The sequence below is a fragment of the Falco rusticolus genome, chromosome 4 (assembly GCF_015220075.1).
Source record: "Falco rusticolus isolate bFalRus1 chromosome 4, bFalRus1.pri, whole genome shotgun sequence".
NCBI classification, from domain to species: domain Eukaryota; kingdom Metazoa; phylum Chordata; class Aves; order Falconiformes; family Falconidae; genus Falco; species Falco rusticolus.
The window spans coordinates 61192405-61216560 of NC_051190.1; the positions used below are offsets into that span (position 1 = coordinate 61192405).

General features: G+C 37.6%; 1 protein-coding gene across 1 annotated transcript in view; it reads right to left on the reverse strand.

The window, feature by feature from the left end:
• PTPRN2 (protein tyrosine phosphatase receptor type N2) overlaps window positions 1-24156 on the reverse strand; it is a 663462-nt gene that overhangs the window by 587710 nt on the left and 51596 nt on the right. Inside the window, exon 2 of the mRNA XM_037386391.1 lies at window positions 4969-5019. Within this exon, the coding sequence (XP_037242288.1) occupies window positions 4969-5019 (51 nt within the window). The remainder of the gene's footprint in view (window positions 1-4968; window positions 5020-24156) is intronic.

Here is a 24156-nt window from a genome sequence, read left to right on the forward strand (position 1 = left end):
CATTCATCTGACATATTTATTCAAAGGATGTTTTTAAAAACTAACCCTCTGATCTCCTTGAACTGGTATGGAAGGACCACTGAAAGTTAATCCTTGTATTTAAATAATTGGTTGGGTTTCTACTCCAAACATACACATATCCCCATTAACCTCAGAATTCAGATTAGAAATGATACACCAGGTTTACCTCATAGGGTTGTACTAGGACTTCAGTTATTTGTGAAGAATTCCCACATCCTTGGAAAGCACATAAATTCTCTCTTCACCCAATAAAGCAACATTATGTAGAGGTACCACTTAGCGTTACTCCTTAGAAGGCTGAATTTAGTTATAACAAGCACGGATGCTTATTGAAAAGCTTCAGGAAGCTTAGGCAGAGATTTATAGCATCATTTCACAAAAATTCAATAGCTTCTGTAAGAGCAGTGCCTTGCAAACGCAGATGTAGCTGCAGACATCTGTTAGCTAAACAATGCTGAGGTGCATCTCCCTCTAATTCCATCCTACTAGGCAATGATCTGGAAAACCTCAAAGCGTAACACATTAAGTTCAAGAAACCATTTCAGGGATCCTGACTCCTCTCCCTTATCGTCTGTGGCACATGTTTACCATTTATGGTTCATCACCAGCACATGCAATCACTTATATTCCAACTGTTTGAGGAGCTCTGTAGCTGAGGAAGAAAGCACGTTAATATTCTGAACTGTCTGGAGACATCCAAACTTGGAAAATCTCATGACTTTGTACTGCAATGCTTGGACGCCTTTGACACACCATGCTAACCTAAGTCTCTCCTAACAAGTGCAGCTTGCACACATAAAGCAATATTGATTCAGCTGTGCATAGCTGTTTATACAGCCTTTCAGAAGCCGGGCATCTTCAAACAGTACTGCAGACATTAGACCGTGCCTTCCTAAGAGAAGTTTAGTGTTTGTCAGTGAGGCTTGACTTAATGATGCACACTGCGCCAACAACAGTATTTAATTAACTTTTTCAGTTGGCCTCACAGAGCTGTTTTCCACAATCTGATCTTTTCTGCATGAACCCTGTTACAATTTCATGCAGGAAGTGGGCTTGCAGCAACATCTTTCATAAATAGAACTGCCCTGATTTATAAAGGCTCCGATGATAAGGAGTAAAGATATCATGGTATCCACGCATGGATAAAACACAGCACAAAGCTTCTTTCTGAAGCAAAATATCTGGAGATTAAACCTAAAGGAAAGAATGCCATCCTTCTAAATGAGCAGTTCAAACAGTTTAATAAAGGGAGGAATGAGGATAATAAGGGATGGTTATTTCAAAATGAATGCTTTTATCTATACCACATGGCGTCTTTCCCAGTGGCACTACCAGAATTCAATAGCATGATTTCATGAGAAAGGATAAGAACCAGTCTTTGCTTTGCTATCTTCAGGAGCTACTTTGTTTAAACCTTCCAAAGAGGAAGGTATGTGAGCTGATGTTGAACTGCTTTACTTATCACTTAAAATGCAAAGCAAAATGTGACCTATTCCCACTTATCCAACTGTACTAGGTTTAATATATAATTACAAGGACCATTCAAGGGTAAGTAGATCTCTGCCTCAGAGGCAATCTAAAAATTCCTTCTTGATGCTTCTTTTTCTTTCTTTTTCATACAAACACCTTCTAGGCATAACAGTTAAGAAAAAAAGAAAATACACATACAGGCAAACTCATTTGCTTAAACTTCTAACCCAGGCAGCAAAACATACGTGAACATTTGAATGCCATACCCCTCTTTACCCACAGCTATGTCACTACACATACCCTCATTTCAAATCCTATTCCTTATATTATTCTTTTCCCTTCTGTATATCTTGTTTAATTAAGATATTGTTATTTGCTTCCTTTGGTGTCTATAGCAGCTTATCAGCACTTATTGGGGAGCAAGCATTGCCAAGCTTATAGCATGCCAGATCATTTTCTATTAAGGTCTGCAGCTCATATACATATCCACCTTTTGTACCAAGTTTTTTAGCTGCAGCCTTTCAAGCTTCAAGCATTTTAGGTGGGTAAAAATATCATTTCTTCTAACTGTATAATAGAGGTAATGGTGTACCAGAAGTTAAATAAATGACACCTAAGCAACTTCACACCGCAACAGTCTACCTTCGTAAAGGAAGAGTTCAGGAAAACTAACTCAGTCTTTTTGCCTGGCTTATCCTTATGCCACTAAAATAAACATGAAACAATATGTTCCTTTTTAACCACTTGATGAGTCAGTGCAGCTCAGGAAACTGATAAAAGGTTTATGGAAATAAATTAATATTGCATGACTGCTGCTGGAGCTATTAAACAAACATAAACGAGAAGCTGTCACTGAAGCCAAAAGAGACCTTTATATCATGAGGGAAAGTGGCAGAAAATTCAATCATTATTACAGCAGGTTCTTTGCCCTGCAAAAATGGCAGACCTAAACAAATATAAGCGTTGCAACCGATACAGTTATGCTGGTTATATCAGATCTTACAACTGGATTACACTGCTTTTAACAATAAAAGAAATTGCTTTTAACTGACCTTTTTTTCTTTGTACAAATGAACGTTTCTCAAAATATTTCGGCCAATCTCTTCTTCCAAATAAATGAGAAGGAATAGTATTTTTCTAAAGTTATGAAACAGCTCAGTTATTGGTGGGTTTGGTTATCCTTTTACAAGTCTGATACATGAAAGTACTTGAAGTTTCCAGGTAATGACATGAGATGGCAAATACTGTGACTTATGACTTCAATAGGCAAACCCAGTTTCATTTTTGAAAATGCGGTCAGTTCAGTTACTTTGCTAGAGGCTGAGAGAAAGATCAAAATTATCAGCCTTCCTGCAGGAGTCAGGCTCAGATCTGCAGATCACAGATGCTTCAAAGATGCTACCCAAAAGCAGCTGCTGTTTCTTACCCACTTTCACACTGTACTTTAGAAACATGCACTTGTGTGACAGCAAAGGAGACAAACGTTTCCATGACCTTGCAGTACACAAAGCTCTGCTCCTGAGCATAGTGACCTCTACAGACTTAAGTTCCTGAGCTATCAGTCCACCAAAGCCCTTACATTTTAATATATCAGGATTTCTGAAGAACTTCAGAGATACTGTTGAACCAGAAGCAGTTTGGACAGGAAAAATGGAAATGACTACTCAGAAGCAAGTGGCCCTATTCTTTTCTTCTATGTATAAAAAGTAAATTCTGATGGTATTTTAGTACTTCAAAGTATGACCTTCCAAAGGTTTTGTTAATTTCAAGAATGGTGTATTTTTACTTGCATCAAGGATAGCACTTAATATCTACTCTGGGTAACATTTGCCCAGTTAGGGCAAAAAAAATTAAATACTATGTAGTGACCTTAAACACATTGACAGAATCTCTGAACGTATTTTTTTTTTTAATTAAGATCAGCCATTAGGCAATGTCATTGATCAACTGGCTTAATCATTAGTGACCTTTAACTTAGTTATGCCAAAGTAAGAATAGATCTACAGAATAAATCCATTTTAAATTCTAAGATACCATTTTCATAGTTTAATTCTGCATGCTAATAAAAGTCACGTTAAGTTTTTAGAAAGCACATCTTCAATTAAGGCAACACCTACAGCATGAAGCTATGAAGTAACCTTTACAGGAGCATCTCTATTGAAAACTTTTTGCTATCAGTTAAAGTACGTACATTTCTTTACTATCATCTGTTGCATAAATTCCTCATTATACACTGTCTGCCAGATATAACAGTGGCCTATCATACAATCTGATTAAAAATACTTGTGATGGGAAGGAAAGACTACAGCTAGGCACTGAATATCATGGGTAGTCAGCAAAATGCACCACTGTAGAAAACTGGTGCTACCCTTCCTGGTGTCAATCATGGAAATTGTCAATGCAGAATGTTTGCACGTTATTGGAACAACTTCAAGTGACACATTTACACAAGAATTATCTTTGGAGATGTTAATGAATGCACTGTTTCTAACCTACCTATTTTAATTCCTCCCAGCTCCTCAACCATATTTCTGTCTTTTATTCCCTCTCCTGCGTGCATTTGTCTGTCATTCAACAATACTGGACATTTAATCTTATTTCATCTTAAATATTTGTTAAATTAGGATATTAATAAGCTTCATCTATTAGCAGACCCATATTATTGACTCCTCTGTTTGATGGAAAACAAATCTACTTCCTTGTGCCATACATTCACAAAGAGAAATTTATATATAATACTTTAAAAATAAAAATCCCTAATTACAGATCCATATTTTTCACAAAAGTAACGTCTTTAGAAGTTCTTTAAACATGGTCTGCCCTTCATCAGGACTTAAATGATTTCATGTAGCACATTGCCAATCTTCAACTCTTGCCAGAAAAATTCTTTCCTGTTATTCCATGAGACTCATGAGACTCATTCATATATTTGCATTGGCTTTTTTGACTTACTGAAAAGAAATTGTGAAGGAGAGCAGAAGCAAGCTGCTTCTGCATAGTTCAAGTAAAATAACAGAAAAAGGAAGCAGCATAATCAAGATCAATTTAAGTCTTGCTTTGAGACTTGCTTCTTACTTACTGTAATAAATATCAACCTTTTGAAGAAAAGGAGACCGATAATTACTCAATATCATCCACTAAAATGATGAACAACCTGAAAATAACAAACCCATTATTTTCAGCCTGTATTAAGACAAATTAAATGTCAGCATATTTCACTGTGTTTAATTTAATTGCAATCTATTTCTCATAAAAGGAGATTATGTTGTTCAAGGTTGAGATAATTTTTTTTATTATTATTATTTTTAATCTATTGCATTTCCCCTAACTGTTCACTACAATAGTCATACCTGGTACTTCCCCACACCGTCCTTTCTTTCCTCTCCTTCATATATAGATTTGGCTTATTGAATCGACCACATAGCAATTACACAGCAGAGGACAAAGTAGTCAGCAAACAAAATATTGAAGACTTACCATTTACACAGATCTCAAAAGATTTGCAAAGGTCATCCTCAAACAGGCAGCCTAAAAACACAATAGAACAGTAAAAATTAATACAGGTTTCAAACTGTGGATAATTAGTGCAGGCTGAAGACCTCTCAGGCTATTAAATGCTCAGCAAGAGTCAGGCATTTAGTTGGCCTTAGGAGTCTAAACTAGGCAGTACAGAAAATCAAGAATGTGGAAACAGGTCTGGTTAGAGAGCACATCTTGCTACCTGGTTATGTCCAGAATAACCTTTGACGTTTTTCTTTCCCATCATTCAACTACTGACGGTTCAGGTTTTGCTATGCATCTCTCTTATTCAGCAATTTGAGGAACTTTATGTTCTCTCAGTTTTGAGTATGTTATTACACCACAGCACATTAACATTGCAATACACGACAAAAACATATATCAAGAAATCAGGAGTTTCCTAAAGATACGTTTACTGCAGTGACACAAGCCTAGAAATCAGGTATAAATTGCTCAAATCAGGCTTGGATTTAGTAACTGCAGCCATAGATCCTCAGGAACACCAACTCTTTGGAGAAAGTGTTAATTTTTAAACCATCCATACCAACACTGTGATACCTCCACAGACAGCTGGAAAATCAGTACAGGTCTACGAAAAATATCCTAGGGTTTTATTCCACTTAATGCAGGAAATTTGTCCCAAAACATGCTGCCTTATGGGCCCCTGTTACACCAGCTCCATACCTCACTCTAGAAACTGCATCCAGGCTGGCAATCCCAGCTCATCCACTTGTTCACAGATTAAGTATTCTGTTCCCTGTTGCTAGTATCACCTAACCAGGTAATGAGACACTAGTTATTATCCCCTTTATCTTCAAATTCAAAAAACTTATGCTGATATTTGTAAGGACAGCAAAGAAGCAGGCAAGATGTGCCTCTGCTCTGGTCACTCCACACTGGGGGACTGGGAGAAGGAACAAGTACAGAAGCAGTATGGAATGTTGGGGTACTGTTAAGGGCATGCACTCTGTTAACCCAAGCAGCAGTTTCTTTGTTTTCTGAAAAAGATAAAGAGCTAGGACTGGATAAAATCCAAGGAATGAGGCTGTATTTTGAACACTGAAACTGCCCTAGAGAACACATTTTTACAATTAAGCCTTTTAACTTCTCTAGGAAGTACCTTAAGTTTAAAAATGACACAGGGTGTTATAAACATTAAGAGTTCTTGAACAGTTTCACACTATGCATCAAAAAAAATGCCAGGAACCTCACCATGTCTAAATACAGCAGCAAATCCTCTCCCCCCAGCTGTGCCTGTCTCCACAGAAGCACAGAGTACAAGCATCTGTATTTGTCAAATGGATTAAGTAGGCTGTTCTCATAAAAGAGACTGAAAGGCTCAAGACTCTCTGCCTATAAATTACCTGAGCCCTAACCCTGCTAAAAGAAAAATTCAGGGGGATAGAGTGACTTATGCATGCCTGCATAGCCTTTCAGCAGGTAACTGTATTAACACATCATTAAGCCTGAACTAATACACTGTGTCCCTCAGCAGGATTTATTAGCACAGTGCTAGGTGTCAGCTAGGCAAGCAAATCTACGCGAATTTGAGCCATATTGAAGAACAAGTACCATCCCTTACATCTAGCCCACAACTGCCTGCAAAGACCACACATACATAACCTTAAGCAGATAACAAAAGCCTACAGTATGCACACCGATAAAAGCGCTCCCTCATCCTTTACCTATGCACCAACAAACTGTAGGTATACACTCAGAAGATTTTGGAAGGCTGAGGAAGTTTCATACCAGGAAAGCTTCTGCAAGCAGAGTATAGTAGAACAAAATGCATCTACACGATCCACAAACTGTGATTTGTGGCATATTTTTGAGATGCATATAATTTTGCTCCAGACAAGTCTGCTCTAGCAGCCATTTGACCTGAAACATTGTCTGAAAACTCACCGAGGATATCTGATTGCAGCCTTGGTACTGACCCAGCAAAGCAGAAGGATGCCTTAACTATAAATTGACTTGTAAAGAACATAAGAACAATGACAGGCAGTGACCAAAACACATCAGCACAGAACATACAGCACAAGAAGAGCCATAATTAAAAGCATAGCAGTGATCACTTAAAAAAAAAAAAAAAAAAAGAAAAAGAATGCTTGCAGGGAAAAATAATAAAAAAGTGAAAGACTTCAAGTGCTAATATAAACTAGACAAAAGTATAGTTCAATATGCCTGTTTTCAGAAATCTGAAGTTATCTCTTCTAAAAGAAAATGTTCCCTTGTTATGAAAAATCCCTGATCAAATCTCTTTGTCTTGTTTTCATGACACATCACAAAAGAGTTAAAACCAGAAGCCTGAAATACGTGCATCCAGGGAAGGGCTGCAGAAGGCGTCCAGTGATGGAGGGAAGGCCAGCAGTTTTGTAGTTGATTTCACATTGTGCAGCAGCTATGCTGTAGATCCAAAAGGTGCCAGGCAAGATGTTTCAAGCAGCAATGCTTTAGTGGAGTCGCACAACAAAACAGTGACTGGTTGTCCTGGTTTCAGCTGGGATGGAGTTAATTTTCTTAGTGCAGTGCTGTGTTTTGGCTCTGATGTGAGAACAATGTTGACAGGACACCGATGTTTCAGTTGTTGCTGGGTGATGTTTATACTGAATCAAGGACTTTTCGGTTTCTTGGGCCCTGCCAGCAGAAGGGCTGGAGGGGCACGGGAAACTGGGAGGGGGCACAGCCAGGACAGGTGACCCAAGCTAGCCAAAGAGGTATTCCATACCATATGGTGTCATGCTGAGTACATAAACTGGGGGAAGAAGAAGGAATGGGGGGACATCCAGCATTATGGCACTTGTCTTCCCAAGTAACTGTTACACATGACAGAGCGTGGCTTTCATGGGGATAGCTGGACACCTGCCTGCCCATGGGAAGTGGGGAATGAATTCCTTGCTTTGCTTTACCTATTAAATTGTTCTTATCTCAGCCCTCAATTTTTACATTCCTTTCCAATTTTCCTCCCCATCCCTCTGGGTGAGGCCGAGTGAGTGAGTGGCTGCATGGGGCTTGGTTGCTGGCTGGGGTTAAACCACGATACTGGTTCACCAAGACCCTGCTAGTTTCAAAAGCACCTGGGAGATGGGATCACCTGCTGCCCATGGCCACCTGCTAGAGGCAGACCATTCTATTATATGCAGATATTCTGAGAAGGAGAAAAATCCAGATACAAAATGAACAAAATTTATATGTTCAGGTACAAACAGCCAGGTTACCTCTCTACAGAACTGAGACACACTCTGATTTTGCCTGATACATTTTGCTTTGTCACCTAATATATTTTCCATAAAAAAAAACAAAATAAAACTGATTTTATCATGGTTAAGTTTCTCTTTTAATAATAGTTGGTTATTTGATGCTCACTGCAGCAAGGCATCTGATGCAATTAGCCTTGGAAGCTTATGTTTTGGAGAGCAAGTTAATAAAGTCAATATATGGCAAAGTATATGCATCTATACTTTAAAACAGACAAGGACCTCCAGAACTCCTTGAAGAATATTTTGTTTCAAGTTATTTATTGCTAGAGTTGACTGTTATGCGTATTTCACCCAACCAGTCAATATGCTAATTTAACTACTAATTTATCTTTTGTTGTTACTTGCTGTGACATTAAGAAGCATCATATTTCATTTTAAATACCATCTACCTACTAATAGTAATGGTGGTAATAAGTCACCATTGAAGAGTGAAGTGGTATCGTCTCCGAAAAGCACTTAATACATTTCAGGCCTTATGGGATCAAAATTACATTTCATTTCCTATGAAACAATCTCTTTACCAGAGTTCATCTCCTAAAACACATGAACGGTTGCTGAAATACCTTCAAATCCCACAGAAAGAGACCTCAAAAGAACAAAACCCCAATCTTACTTCATACAGCAGCCCTGAAATAATGAATTCTCCATTTAGTATTCAACCAGCTGACAGACTAAAACTGCACAGGTATGCATGTATTGCTTTGCTTAACCTAGAATTTAAACACAGCTTTCTTAACTTGCATGAAAGATTCACCTCTTTATTAACACTTGTACAGTCCCCACATCTTGGTGACAAAGAAGGCTGGAGCAACAACTTGCGCACAGGTGCACCAGTGGCCACAAGCAGTTCCACTGATAAACTGTTTTATCATATTTATTATGAACTTATATTTATTATGTTTCTGTTCAGGCAGCAGTTAACCTTCAGGTCTTGTCAAAAATAAACTTTTGTTGAAACCTTAACTAAGAATCACTCACTGTCTTCATATGTCTAGTATGGCTTCAAACAGCTCTTATATTTTACTGCCTCCTTTCCGAGTCATTATTCTCAGGTTTTAGCCTCTAGTATTAGGCTACAGCTTCATTTCGCTTCATCAAACTAAATTCATCTATTAACAGTTCATAATAATTTTTTTATTATTTTATCTAAATTCATCTCTTCCTCCACCCATGTAACGAAAGCCGCAGGTCTGTGCTGTGCAGCTCCGAACATCGTGAGAGTAGTTCCCCGACACACTGGAGCTAGTTAAAATGCAGTTAGCACAGCAGTAAGGATCATCCTGTATACTTGGCTAACTATATGGTTTTTTTCACATTCTTAAATGTAAGCTGTGGTATATGGCCACCCTTCTACTGACATAAATCATGCATTTATAAACACTATCTTCTTGATAGTTTACTACAGTGAATTCCAGAAGAGTTTACATGAGTGAAGCTCAATACAGGTCAGAAAAGCCCAGGCTGACTGTGTAATATAAGCCAATATAGTGACCTTTCATACACCAAGGTAAGCATCTCTCAGAAAGAAGTCAAGAATAATAAATAAATACTTAACTTTATCCATTATTCCAAACACAGATTTTTGTAGCCTGCAATTCTACTAAGTTGCATCGGGCACAAGGACCATCTGTATTGAACCCACTTAAATATACAGACATTTCCTCAATGTTTTTTAACTTTATGGCTACTTAAAACAAGGGTAGGGATCTATGCTGTGTATTACAATACATGTACATGGTGCATTCTTTGTTAACTAGCCAGGAAAAGAGATTCCACAGGGCCTCACAAAATCTTCTGCCTCCCTTTCTTTCCCTCCCCCCTAGATCTCCAATACTGTTTCTCAGAAAGTCAGCACAACATAGTCACAAAATACCACTGCAAGTACAGGACCTAGAAGTTTAAAACTCTTTGTGATGATATTTTTTCTCATGAAACACTAATAAAACTATTCTTTTTCTCCATTCATCAACAGCAGTCCTGCCTCTCTAAAGACAAAATATGGAAGTTTTAACCACACTTGAACACACCTTTTATTCGGATTTATAAGAGGTGCCTCTGAAGGTAACAACAGTCAAGGCACCAGCTGAAATCACTCAAACATTAAGAAAAAGCTGTAATAATTCATTTATCAGATAAACTATTTTTAAAAATCCATTGATAAAATAGATTACATTTATCTCTCTATCCTTTACCGCAGTTAACCAACAGTTTACAATGATTTTCCATTAAAAATCTCTTCCAAGAATGCCCAAAACCTATATGCATTTTTGTTAACTACAACAATAGATAAGCCATAGCCCCTCTTCATCAAAAATTGTCTTAGAATTATCGAAATAAGAAAACAAACAATAGGCAAGAACAGCTAATTTTCTTCTATACATATCAATCAGAAACCGCGAAAACATAAACCTCCAAAATCCTTTCCATTTTTGAGGGTTCTCCTCCTCTTTCTTTCACCTTTTTCCATGTGAGCACCTCGCATCTCTTCACGTTCTCAGACTGTAACAAACTCACCTCATCACAAAGTTTTAGCAAGTATATTTCATTAACCAAAATATGCTGATGCTCAATAGGATTTTTAATAGTCTAGAACACAAGCTCACTCCACATTTACCTGCTTCTTTCAAATTTAGTTGCTATCCTCTAAGAAGACCTTGAAGAGTAAGTACTGCTAAACACTGCTAATGAAACAAAAGAGGAAACACCTGGGTATGCCAAACTGGGCATGCCTGATGGGCCTCACTGGGTCTTTAACACCCACTGTGAGCAATTCTAAGTGGAGAGCATAAGTTTATTTTCCTATAGTGGGGTTAAGAATATTTTAAAAAGTGTTCAGCTCACACAACTGGGATAGCTCTGACTGAAAAAAAAATCAAGCTAGTACACAGCAATAAGGAATGATAACATGAACTGACTGGTAGGAAGGGTCAACAGGTTTTTCGTGCAGAAAGCTGAATGGAGAAATCATCTGACTGAGAGAGACATATTCCTCTCACTAATAGAGGTGAGAGAAAACTTTGCTCAGGGTGCCAAAGCTGTGATCCATCCAACACATTCTCATCCGTCTGCCATGCAAGTATGCCTGGCAAGTCTAGAATTACACAAAATTGCAAGAATGGTTAAGAAAAATGTACTTTAAGCTGATCATGAGTTTTAAGCAGAGTTCCTCTTGGTTTCCCGAACCCTGTGGTTATACAGGTACCACAGGTGTATGTACAAGTGTAACATAAGCATTACTTTTTACTCAAAACCTATCAATTGCATGTGAAAAATCAACTACTGTTTCATTAGTTTTATTTTGGCATTCACTTTGATAATAAATTTGAATATTCCCTGGCCCTATTTTTTAAATTTTCATTTTTATCCATTTTTTCTTTGCTTCTTTTTTTCCTGTTCCAAACTCCTCCATTCTCTTTCAGAGGAGTATCTTTTCGAACTCTACCCATTCTCCTCTACTCTCCAAGAAAGCATTGTTCCACCACCAGAATGCAGTCGCCCCTTTCAGTACCTCCCAGGCACATGCATGCCATACTCAGGCATTACCCTTCCCACCTGTGCCCTCTCCTTTCTCTCATGCAGGTAAACAGCAAGTCTGTCCCCTTGTTATCACTACTCAATACTGGCAGTTTCTAGATCTCCACTCTCACCCTTTTCCACGGGTGCCCTCCACTTCCATTCTTCCAGCACACTCAGCCCTTCCTCACCTATCTCCCTTCTGGTGTGTTGATTAGGAGAGAGGTAAAGAGACAGGAGGTAACAGAGGGACAGAATTTGCTTTTCTTGCTCCCCTCCATTCAGAGCTTTTCAGGAGCGGAGTAGGTTCAGCCACATTCTCTCTTTCTCCTCAGGTTCCTAGGACATCCAGAATATTCTTCATTGAGAAAGGTATTTTACCAAGACATCTGAACCTGTGATGGTTTATCAACAACCACGTGGAGTAGCTTAACTATGAAAGAAAAGTAAATCGATGTGGTCAAAAATAACGTTAAAGGAGCACATAACACTGAAGGGGCTCTTTCTCACAAGGGAGTGAGACAGCTTAGTAAGTACTGAGCTTTGATCTTTCTCCCTTACTCCGCCTTTTATGTTTTTGAGTGTAATAGGTGTCTGATGTTTTTGTAGTACTGTAAACTCTTGAAAGCAGATTATTTAAAAAGAAATAAAAATGTGTGCATGTACAAAGCCTAGTACAGTGAAGCACTGATCTCTTGTGAGGAATCCAGGCCTTACTGTAATCCAAATTAATAGTCCTAAAGATGGCAAAAGAAATCCCTACAGCGGTTAACTGGAGGACTGTGCAATCTCTTACATGAAAAGTTTCCAGAGTAAAGCAAGGAAAGATTTCCCATGAGTGTTACCATATGGTGTTAACACTTCCTCATCTCAGAATTACTCCTTCTTTCAATCATTTTTCATACACACTGATTTTGTATATTGCAATACGACCCTAGCCAGAATATTTCACCATGCAATAGAGTTTTCATTCAAAAAGGGAAAATGTCAGTACTAAATTCATAGGCAAGATTTTCCCCGAAGCCTCAGTGACAGTACATGTTAGTGCTTCAATTACCTTCTTTGTATCACTTGCTCTTCAACATATGTGGACTGACGCACCAAATAGGCAAAATAGTACAAAAGTGCTGTGATGTATCATACTGTTTCTCACTATGTAAGACCTGTACTTTGTCCTTTCCTCATTTAGGGAAAAAAAATATTGCATCTTTTGTTTTGCATGTAATTAGTCCTGAGTCTGTCCACCACTGAAGAAAGCAATTGCTTTGTGGTGAAATTACATTAACTTATCTGATTACTAATGCCATGATTGCGATGATGTAGGGCTTTTCTTCTGGGGAGCACTGAGGAAAGGTCACTACTAAGAATAATTGAAGATGTGAGCAGTAATAGTCCACAAGGCGAAAAGACAGGGAAAGGCTATCACTGGGAAAGCTCCAGAACAGCATTTGCCTTTGCCCAGGGCTCAGGAAGAAGGTGGCTGATACAGGACAAGTGTGTTTTGGTGTGCTTTTTTGTCATTTTTGCACAGTAAATATTAAAAGAACTCACATTGTCTCCCCAGAAAAATTACAATTCTCTCAATGCTAGATTTTCCAACTGTGTTTCTCTAGCAGAGACCACCACTAGCTCTCACAGTAAATGGGGAGCACAGATTAAATCTGACAATTAGCTCTACTAACAGTTACATTGAACACTAAACCACTCTCCATTTAAATAAAAAATTTGCAGATAAACCCATTATTGGGGAACAAATAGAAGATCATTTAAAAGCTAACATTATAATTATTACTTCTTAGGGTCAAAACTGAAATCTTCTGCCCACGCCCATTAACAGTTGCAGGAGGGGTCAAATGGGCTTTTGCTCAAGTAACGCAGCCCCAAATGAAAAATCTTTGCCATGTTAGTAGCCCATTTTGGGACAAAATTACCTGTTCCCTCAAAATTAGAAAATGTTAATTGAAATGCTCACAAGCTGTATACAAAATGTCACAAATACCCAGACCAGGCCTTCAGTAACTGCTGTTCAATGCCGCCTTCTGGTTGACAGTTGTTAAAATTAATTTCCTTACTGAGCAGTAAACTGAAATCACCTGACACCCACTGAAATCACAACTGTGACTCAGCAAAACTTTTTTTGGACTTAGCAGAGACTTTGGGGGATGAATACCATGACTCTAAATTAATAATTCCACATTGCTGTTTAAATATATCAACAGCCAGCCTCAATTTTTTACCTACTATTGCCTGTACAGTATCGTTCCCCACAAAATCTGTGGGCAGCAAAGCCTTCTAGTATTATTCATAGCCATATTAAAAACTTAAACTGAGGCTTACTACAGAAGAGTATGATGTTACCAGCAAAGCCTTCCTCAATATTATTGCATGTAGGCCAGCAAGCATTGCAGTTCAGTGGCCTCTGTCATACATATCCTGTGAAAGAACTACTGTCATCATTATGTCTGTCAACCTCATTTACCCATCAGTAACTGTCCATCTATTCCTGTATACTAATTTTACAAAACTACAGAAAAAGAGTGAGTTCTATGTCCTAATCATGACTTAATTCTACCCTTCTCCCACAGTCAGGGTTAAGACAAGCTGGGTCAGAGAAGTAATGAACCATTAGCTAGAGGAAATAGGAACTATGTCTGGGGGTTGTGTGCTTTGGAAGGTAGTCCTTTCAGACAAAATACTTCAAAACACTTACATGGTAAAGAACCTTATGTCCCATCAACTGAAGCTGATCAGTCTCCAAGAGCCACGTTGTGACAGCTTGGTTTTTTTAAAAAAAAAGTTCTTTAATGTTGTGCCTTATGTTTTGGGAAAACTCCCATTATTTGCATAATCAAAGGAAGGAAAAGAGATATGTTTATCATTTTCCTCTAACAAGCACCAAAATTTTCTTTTCATTATTTGTCAAAGATTCTTAATGAGTATCTCCTTGGTGCTTAAAAAGCATAAGTGGAATTCACAGTAATTCTTACCCAGTTATATTGCCTCTAAAAGTAAGTAATTACCCGATACTTAGGGGTAATGCGCCTCTCCCAACACTGTCTTGAGCAGACTTCAAAGGAAGAAACAATTTTTTGCAGAGAACCTCTTTGGAATGATTGGCTTTTGTGTTCTGTTTTATTTAGAAAAGAGTGCAGCATCTTTTAATTGACGACGTCTGTATCAACAGCTGCAGTGCGGCCAGTGCCTGTCACATACAATCCCTTCTTTTTCCCTTCCTCATTCTTCTTAGAAAATCACTCTCCTTTTTGTTCCATCTCTATTTCACAGTTAATTTGAGCTGGGTAAATTATAATGTGAACTTGGCAAAAACAACTTGGGAAGGAAAAAAAGGAATCATATAGCTCAGTGGAGTCTGAAGTGCAAGGGGAAGGTCCACAGTCATTTACTGCAGGAAAGTAATTCTAATCTGGACAACAGCACACATGGGTTTTGGAGCTACGCTTAACAGATGAGCTCCAAACAGGGAGACAGGACCCAGCCAGTACTCTAAGTCTCTCTATTTCTGTGTATCCACATTGAGCCCTGCTGGATATGAAAACACTTTAAATTGCTATTATTGGGTCTGTGTTTGAAAAAACAGCTTCACACCTTTACCATGCAATTTTGAATCACATTATAATGCTTATTTAGAGTGCTGAAATCACCTGAGTTCATCTCATGAAAAAGACACTATTATATACACTTGGTAATTTCTTTAATAAAGAGTTTAAACAGTCCACAGTAATCCACATTAATTATTCATGTGTTGGAGAAAAATAATGAAAGTCAATGCTGAAAGTCATAGTCTCTTAAAGTTCTTGAAGGAAAAAGAATAATATTAGGTAAAATTCAATGGACTGTGGCACCAAGATTTATCTATGTAATTTACCCTGAGAATTTGAATTGCAAATGAGGCTGCAGCATTCTCTAGTATGGGACAAAGTTATGAGAAACAGGTCATACAAGGATACTGGTAGCACATCAAAGTTAACAGTACTTAGTGAAGATGCCTAAAACTTTTCCCTTTCCACAGAAAAATGAAAGAATCTTAGAAATGTTTATGTACTCAACATTTTTTTAAATCTACCAAGAACTCAGCTGTTCCAATCAATACAAATTAACTCTTGACATATAATCAATGGGCAGCACCTTGTGGTTTGCTCAAGTCCTATAGGACTTGTAGCGTATGTAACTGCATACATGGTCATCATGATGGCAAGGGGTAGACTTAGGACAGTACTTTGTTATGCTGATAAAGAATCAAATCTATCCTGTATTGATTCAAAATTCATTCCAGACAGTAGTTTAAATTCATCACAGAGTAAAATGATCCGCTTCTACTTACTTTTGTGAAATTACACCGATTTCTAAGAAAATCTGGAACTCAGAGAATGGTCCTGATTTTGACCAGTAATTGTGCTCTAATTACTCCTGACTCACCCTGATGTATCTGGGGCTGGCATTAGAGCCAGCTGTCCCAGAATACATTATGCTGTTGTCTCTGTGAAGTAGCTCTATCTACCCCGTGATATCAATAAGATGTTTTTTTCCCCAGGCTAGCTGTTGAGAGGCAGCCACCATAATGACACATATCAGAGAAGTAGTTAAGAAAAAGGCTAATGATTAAAGCAATTCGGGGAGGAAGCCAAGAAAATCAGAGATAATGCTGAAACATGACAAATATGATGCATGCAGAGTAACACCAGAATTCATATTCTGGTTCCTTCCTAAAAAGTACACAAAAAGACAATTTTTCTCTCTCTCTCAAAAAAAAAAAAAAAAAAAAAGATTATTAGAAGAGTAAACCTCCCAGATTCTAAAAGTTCATCTAACTGTTAGACTGCTATAAACAATGAGGAACAATGAGGGAAAACTGCCCTTGAGAAAATCCATTTCTTTAGGAAAAACAATCTGAGGCCTGGATGCATTCAGGAGTTTATGTAGGTGCGTTTCACCGTTAAGAGTAGCCAAAATCCATTACTATATTATAGCCATATAGTCACCAGTTCTCATTAGCTTAGCTTCTAATGCGTATTGATTTACATGGAACTGAAGTGTCTGAACAGCCTTGTGAATTAGGGCCCAAATGCTTACTTTTTTTTGTTTGTGTTTATTATCTTTGTTATTTTTCCTTTGTAAATAATAACCTCCAAAGTGTCTGTGCAAAACTTGTGCAGTAGGAAGAAAAGTTTTAGAACTTTTATTGAACAGATAAGAAAAAGATGCTAACAAACCGTTGATGTTGCATGTCCCCTGAATACCTGAATATCATAGGAGATACCAAGCTGCTTGTAAACCAGACCTATAGCAAGATTAGCAGACTGGAATGCAGACTTGGCCCTGATTTTTGCTGCTGGCCTGGAGAAATCATTTCAGCACAATTTTCCCCTCTGTATTTTGTGTGTCTTGTCATGTTAAATACTCAAGCATAATGATTGTAATCATGTGTTTACAAGTGGTTGCCAAAACGGAGATCTGGTCAAGTGTGGAGTGCTAATGATCATTGTAATACAAATAATAACCTTTGTATGCCTTTATCTAACTTCTCCACATCTCACAGAAATGTTTTCAACCTTAAAGAAAAAGAAGCAGCTGCATAAAGGTACTGGGAAGTATCAGGACAATGGAAACAAGCATTTCCTGACAGTATGTTTTGTAATGGTGATTTAAGTAAGACCAATGCCCTCTAACTTTTCAAAAATTGCAGGGATTTCAACAGAGACTGTGAAACAGCTCCTTGCCTGTCACTGAACTCTACAGTACATGAGCTTTTGAGTTTATATTCCTGGAGAAGCAGGACAAGGTGATGGCAGGGGACTCAAAATTATGCAGGGGACATGAATTCTAGTTAGGGCCCTGAAGTGGCCAAGTATCAGACAGGCAAAGAGACCTCCAAGCCTCAGGTGAAAAGTTGTACAAATATCTGTATGGCTTCAGGAGCACTATCTGTCGTTCTTTCCTGACTTGTTATACAGAGACTTCTAATGAAGTAACAGATTGTTCTTCAAGTCTCAGCTCAGACTACGTCTTTCTACTGTTTGACTTACCTAACCATTTGATTTTAATGAAAGGGAAAGTAAGGCATATATATAAAGTAACGAAAAAGTATGTCTGAATCTTGTGTCCATCCTTTATCATACTCCTTTTCGATGAACAGGAACTGCAGTCAGTGTGATTACACTGCAGTTACAATCCTTAAAACCTGTACTATGCATATTATGTGTAGCGCACTGCATTGTACAGTTTCATGTTCCACCTGAGGACAACAATCCACTTCTGAGAACAAGTGAATGCCAGTGTTGTGTATTTTTCATTTTCCTATCTAAATTTAAGTTGAAGACTGAAGTCAAGGGTGTTTGCATTTCTTTAGCATCACTCAAAGTCTCTAAATCATGTTTGCTGAAAATAAATTCCATATAGAAGGCAACATATCCCACAAAACTGTGTAGACACTCCACTGAATTTCTACACATTTCATCATAACAGCATGTCTTATAAAGAGCCAAATACTTTTTACTACTTGCATTTACACAGCAGTCTCTACTTCCATCATTACAGCCTCCTCTGTGGTCATTCCCTATCCTGCTGTGGATGTCCTTTGTTCCTGGGAGTTATCAGGTAGAAGGCATATAACAGAAAAGGGAAGGGAATGGAGATTTTCACATCACTATTCACCAATGGATTGGTTTTGTGTTTTGTTTTGTTTTGTTTTTTAATAAAGCAAATGAAGATGGATGAGGAAACTTAGGAACCTGGAAACAGTAAGAGGTAGAAATTTAGAAGAAAACATTGGAGAACCATGATTTTACAGAGGAAGTAGTAAACACTTCGCTATGCAGTCAGTGGAGAAAGAAAATGTACAAGAAAAGAGGAAATGAGAGAATATATGAGTCTGAGAAAGGAAGTGAAGGAGAATAACCTTCACAGAAATGTCTGTAATGCATAAGTTAAAAGTGATAAAAAGTCCAAAGTACAGACATAAGCCAGTGGCAGCGATAAGAACAGACCTGAGATTTCCTGAGTATGTTACACCAACTTTACTGGAGTACTGCCTTAGGATTGCAGAGAGTTTAGCAGAAGGGGGTTGCAGGCATTTCTTGCAGGCATGCTGAGAACAGAATTTGGTTTACAATAATCTCATTGATAGTTTGCAAGCCTGTTACAAAGTTTCATTAATTCAAGACTGGATTTTTTTTTTTTTCCCTCAAAAAATGCTTGGTGATAATATTTCAGGAAGTTCCAGACATGAGTCTTCAGTCTACAGTTGACTGTAAATTGACTGGCATTTGCATAATCCTGTGAGACATGATAATCAATGAGGTTTAGAGTCAGTCTGGCACCTCATATGGGAGCCTTCTTAAGAATTCTTAAATTATTTTAATGAACCAGTATTATTCAAATATTTTTTTTTCTTTCAGGATTTGAACTTCAGCCAAACCATTAAACCATGATCTTTAAAAGTATACTTGGAGAGTTTCTATTTGATGAAAATCTTACAAATCTAATCTTCCATTGTCTCAGAATTTAATACAGTGCAGACAGCAAAGAGCAACGTGTATGCAATATTTTGTACATCAATATAGTGTTTACAAAAAATCCTAATTATAAGACTCAAGGAAAACCACCAAAAAAACAACAAATAAATCACCCAAACAACACAAAGCTCTGTGACCTTTATCCTCTGTTCTACAAATTATACATTATGCAGCAGAAGTATAGGAACAAGAATATTAAAAAAATGCCTAAATGAGTAAATTAATATTTTCTTACAGTGTAACCTCATTTGAAGTGTCCTTTCAAACCAAGAGATTGTGACAGGAATGTCTGAAAGCTCTGAAATTATTTCATTAAAGATATGTCAAAAAATGCAAAACATGGAAGAGTGATGTGTTGTTATTATTACATACTGTTCTGTACAAGGAAACCAATATACGGCTACATCTCTTCATTTAGCTTTGCTGAGAAGAAAACTTAACTATCAAATTCACATCAAGTACTAGTCTTTTCAAGAAGGTGGCTTCAGTTTCCTGCAGGCAGTTGAGGAGTATCAGGTCAAGGACCAGAACAACAATCACTGTATCTACAGTTCTTTTCCTTTTGTATTATTTCCTGCAATGTTTTCACTGAGGGGCACATGGAAAGAAAAATGATGTTCACAGAATATGAGATGCATTGTTGTTCTTCTGTTGAAAAACATGCACTGGCAGACTCTTGGCTGGAACTTGGTTCAGGATAGCCTCGGGATTTTTACAGCTAGGAGGTTTTGTCTATCAATTCAACTTCCCTTTAGCTATTAATGTAATGTCAAAACAACTAAAACAAAACATACTTTGCACCACTTTCTATTGTAATCTCCACAAACAGTTTTAACAATTTCACATAGCTAAAAACATGTAGTTAACATGTGTAGGTTCAATGAAAAAGCAGTCCTCAGACTGGCCCAAGTCTGCTGGAATATTACATCAGTGACCCAGCTCTTCATCTTCCCAATTTAAACAGACTATGAGGACAGGGCACAACTCTGATGGAATAGGAGAAGGTTGCTTGTGTCTGACAGTATGTGAACATACCTGCATCCTCTCTACCTCCCAGAAAAAACTTGCTTTCCTTATACTCAGCAGCTCTGTCCATTGACATCTGATGATATAATAGCATGCAATTTATGTAATTCTGGGTTAAAGGTACAACACACATATGAAGTATAATTACTACACATTTACTCTTGCGTTTAGTTGTAATGCTGTATTTACAAAGAGATATGAAAGTGTCTGCACACTTTCAAAATTACAGCTGGGTACTAAAGCCTTTTGTCACTCCAGAATTCCCAGCCCTTTACCTGCACTGTCAATATAACCTTCTCTATGGATGTCATTCCCTTGTCATTGTTCTTTGACAATACTATAACTTTGCTCAATTGGTTCTCTTCTGAGATCTCCACCACACCTCCACACAGCCTGCCTAATCTCATGGACCATACAGTTTACTAATAAGGACCTTATAGTCAGGACAGTGAGTTTAGGCCCTAGATTATCCCCTCCAACCACTACCTTTCCAGATGTATGGACAACTCTATTGCTACTACTAGTGTAGTGTATAATTATAGAATGCTAACAGCCAGCCTCAGAAAAGATTACCCAGTCTTCTTTCCTCTTACAATCCATACAGCTCATTTCACAACATTTGCATTCCCAGATGGATAACTGCTTCTATACCCTGAATAAGTTAAAAAAAAAAAAAAAAAAGTGAAATATATCAGAAGGAAAAACTTATTAGTTCAGTACTACATAGAAGCTTTTTCAATAGAATTTTTACTAAAATATCCTAAGAGATTTAAGGTGACTCACAACTGCCTAAAAATATGGAAGCTATTTTTCTCCTGTGTATTTTTTTTCTTTATGATGAGGGGAAGCTAAAAGTACTTTGCTTTTGTTTCCAATTATTTTTTCCTTAGTTTCTACCTTCTCTTTTTGTAAGTATAATAATGTACATTGCGTCTTTACGTAAGATGCTGCTGAATGTGCACCACCTGTATCAGCAGGGGCATGGCAGATATAAAACACTAACCACGCAGCTGCAATTACAGATCAAAGATGACTGCTAATCTTACTAACTGCTAATTGTTAGTTCTCCCACTTTCAATCAGTCCCAAGCACTTTGCAAAACAGAATCAATGTTTCTCCTTGAAAACTACAGGTACAAATCTGTACCACACATGTATGAATATACATATCTTAAACATGTATATATTATATATACGTAGGAAATTTTTTACTATTACTATTACTGTGCTAAAAGAGGGATGAAATTTATTGCCACAACATTGGCATCTAGTGCCATCTGGGATACCACAGACTAAGATACCCACACAGCACTGAGAGATACAGTACAGGACTTGTGGGAGATGCAGTCTTTTCTGGAGTGTTAGGAAGGTTAGCAGACTACCCACCGGACTTGAACCAACACAAGGCACCCTTCTTTAGGCACTGAATTCAGCCTTGCTTTCTAAAATAATTTAGGTGAGCCATGCCATAAAATTACTATTTCTGTCGATTTGTCTTGCAGGTTTCTCTGTAGTGGTCTTAGAGGTAAATGTCAGCTTTCCAAGTACTACAATTGCCTGAGATAAGACCCCTCTTCCACTGTCTCCTTTGAGATGTCAAAAACCAGAAGTCTAGTTCTTCAAAACTGGTATTGAAACTCAGTCATCTGAAAACCTTTGAAAGATACAGATTTAGAGGATACAAGGTCTCAATAGCAAGGAAGAAGTGAAAAGGAGGCACTGTACATTATATTTAACTTCTTCATGCGGTGTCAAGGTTTGTTGAAAATCTCTACTTGATACTAGCTCTGTTGGCATTGTAACCTTGGCTTGCCCGCTCCTATGTGCCTCATTTTCCAGTGTTGCAGGTGGTCATTTTTCCACAATATAGAGTGCAACAGTCACCAAGGGAATATCTTGTTCCCGGTACAGGCACTGACAAGCCTTCACTGATTTTTGAAATAACAAGTCTGGAACCTAAATGCTCAAGGCAGGAATAGGAGTTAAAGCAGACTGGAAAATTGCTCTTGCTGCATTACAGAAGAGATATTGTTCCTCCACTAAACTAGGAACAGAAAAGTGAATTAACCTTTCTTTCTACTTGAATAAGGAGAGATATGCGCCCTCTTCCCTGTATTTTGCTTTAGTTGCACAGAATGTCTTCTGTTATTTATAATCAACTCTGAATCAGAAATAACTCCACACTGAAAAGCACACCATTTTGCCTGGAAGTATTATGGTGGAGACGGAGGCCTAGCACAAGAGAAAGTAGGCCCACCTTGGCTTTTAAAGGAGAAGGTAGCAACAGCTAAGTAACTTTGCATTGTATTTTTAGGATACATTTCTAAAAATACTTGAAAGTGTCTAAATACTGTTGAATATTTTTGGGAAAAAAAGTCTAAAACGTGAAGATTTTCCATGAAGACCTAAGGCTCAGAGATGCAGACACAATGCCAGGTCACTGGCACATAGTGAAAGACAAGTCTGTGTGATGAAAACAAATCTAATGGGTTTATTTTTAAATACAAGCATTTCATAATGAATATTCAGCAAGACAGCTGCAGCCCAAAAATCATCCACTGACACATCCAGGAATGGTTTCAAATAATCATTGCATACATGAAAAAATCCAGAACATTCTAGCCTATGTGTGATTATAATTTTTTAATTGTGTGTGTCATGTATGCTTAAGCAGTATTTAAAAGGCAGTTTAGAAAACTAAAAAAAAAATAAATGCAACACCTCTAGAAGCACTAAGATTTTTCTAGAAACATCTGCCAAGTTAAAAATGTTCATCCGAGGAAGTAAGGCAATGATTTAGAAACTTCAGCTTGTATTTTTTCTCCTTTCAACTGAACAGTAAGGTAAAACTCCATTCTGTACTTCTGCAGTTAATATTAAAGCTGAAATTGTTTTAATGGAGTTCACCCAACTTTATTCTGGCTGCTGAAAGAACGGTAGGATAAAGGAAATTAACGATTCAATCTTCCTTGCATTACTATTTCATCACCGTAAAATAATGGAGTAATGAAACCAGTCTGTAGAGAAGACCGTCACCACATGCACACACACAAGATAAACTACAAAATTCAAGCAGGACAGCACCCACCACCCTCAAGCCAGGATGGACGGCTTCATAACTGTTTATGATAAGGCATTGATATTCAGTATTTCTCCAATCTCTAAAGTTGTTTTAACTGCACACATAGCAGTGAAATTTTGCCACCTTAAAATTAATGGCAAACTCCCACTTGTTGCAGCTGGCTCCGAGCATGTTATTTTGCAGATCTATACTACTGGTCAGAGCAAAAAATTCATTGCTGGACACACTGAATAGGTACGATAGAATAGAAAATGGCATAATTTTAGACCATCATCTATGCTGGTAGTAATCAAGCTTAAAGAAATTACGAGATCTCATTCATACAGGATTTCTAGACCTTTCTCTTTTCAAAACATAAACTTGGGAATCACTTACTGAATTATGCATTCTGCACAGAACAATAAGAATTTCTAATACTGTGTGACACAGAAAGTAGGCAAGAAACTAGAGATTCTAGTTATCTATAACTATCTTAGTTCAGCAGGTTAATTTTTAGTTTGACAAGCGAGAGATTCATTCTCTATTTCTGTGCCCCACTGCATCTGAAACCCTGAATGATCTCTACAGAAAAAGTGTGAAGAAGCAAAAATGTAAGGCTATTTCAGGTCTATTTCAAGCACTGTAGGAGTTTGACAGTATTTCATTTTTCAACATATGCTAAAACACCGTGGGATGACTTTATAGCTTCTGTAGCTTCATGCATATAAATACGGGTAGATAGGATCAGGATGTTT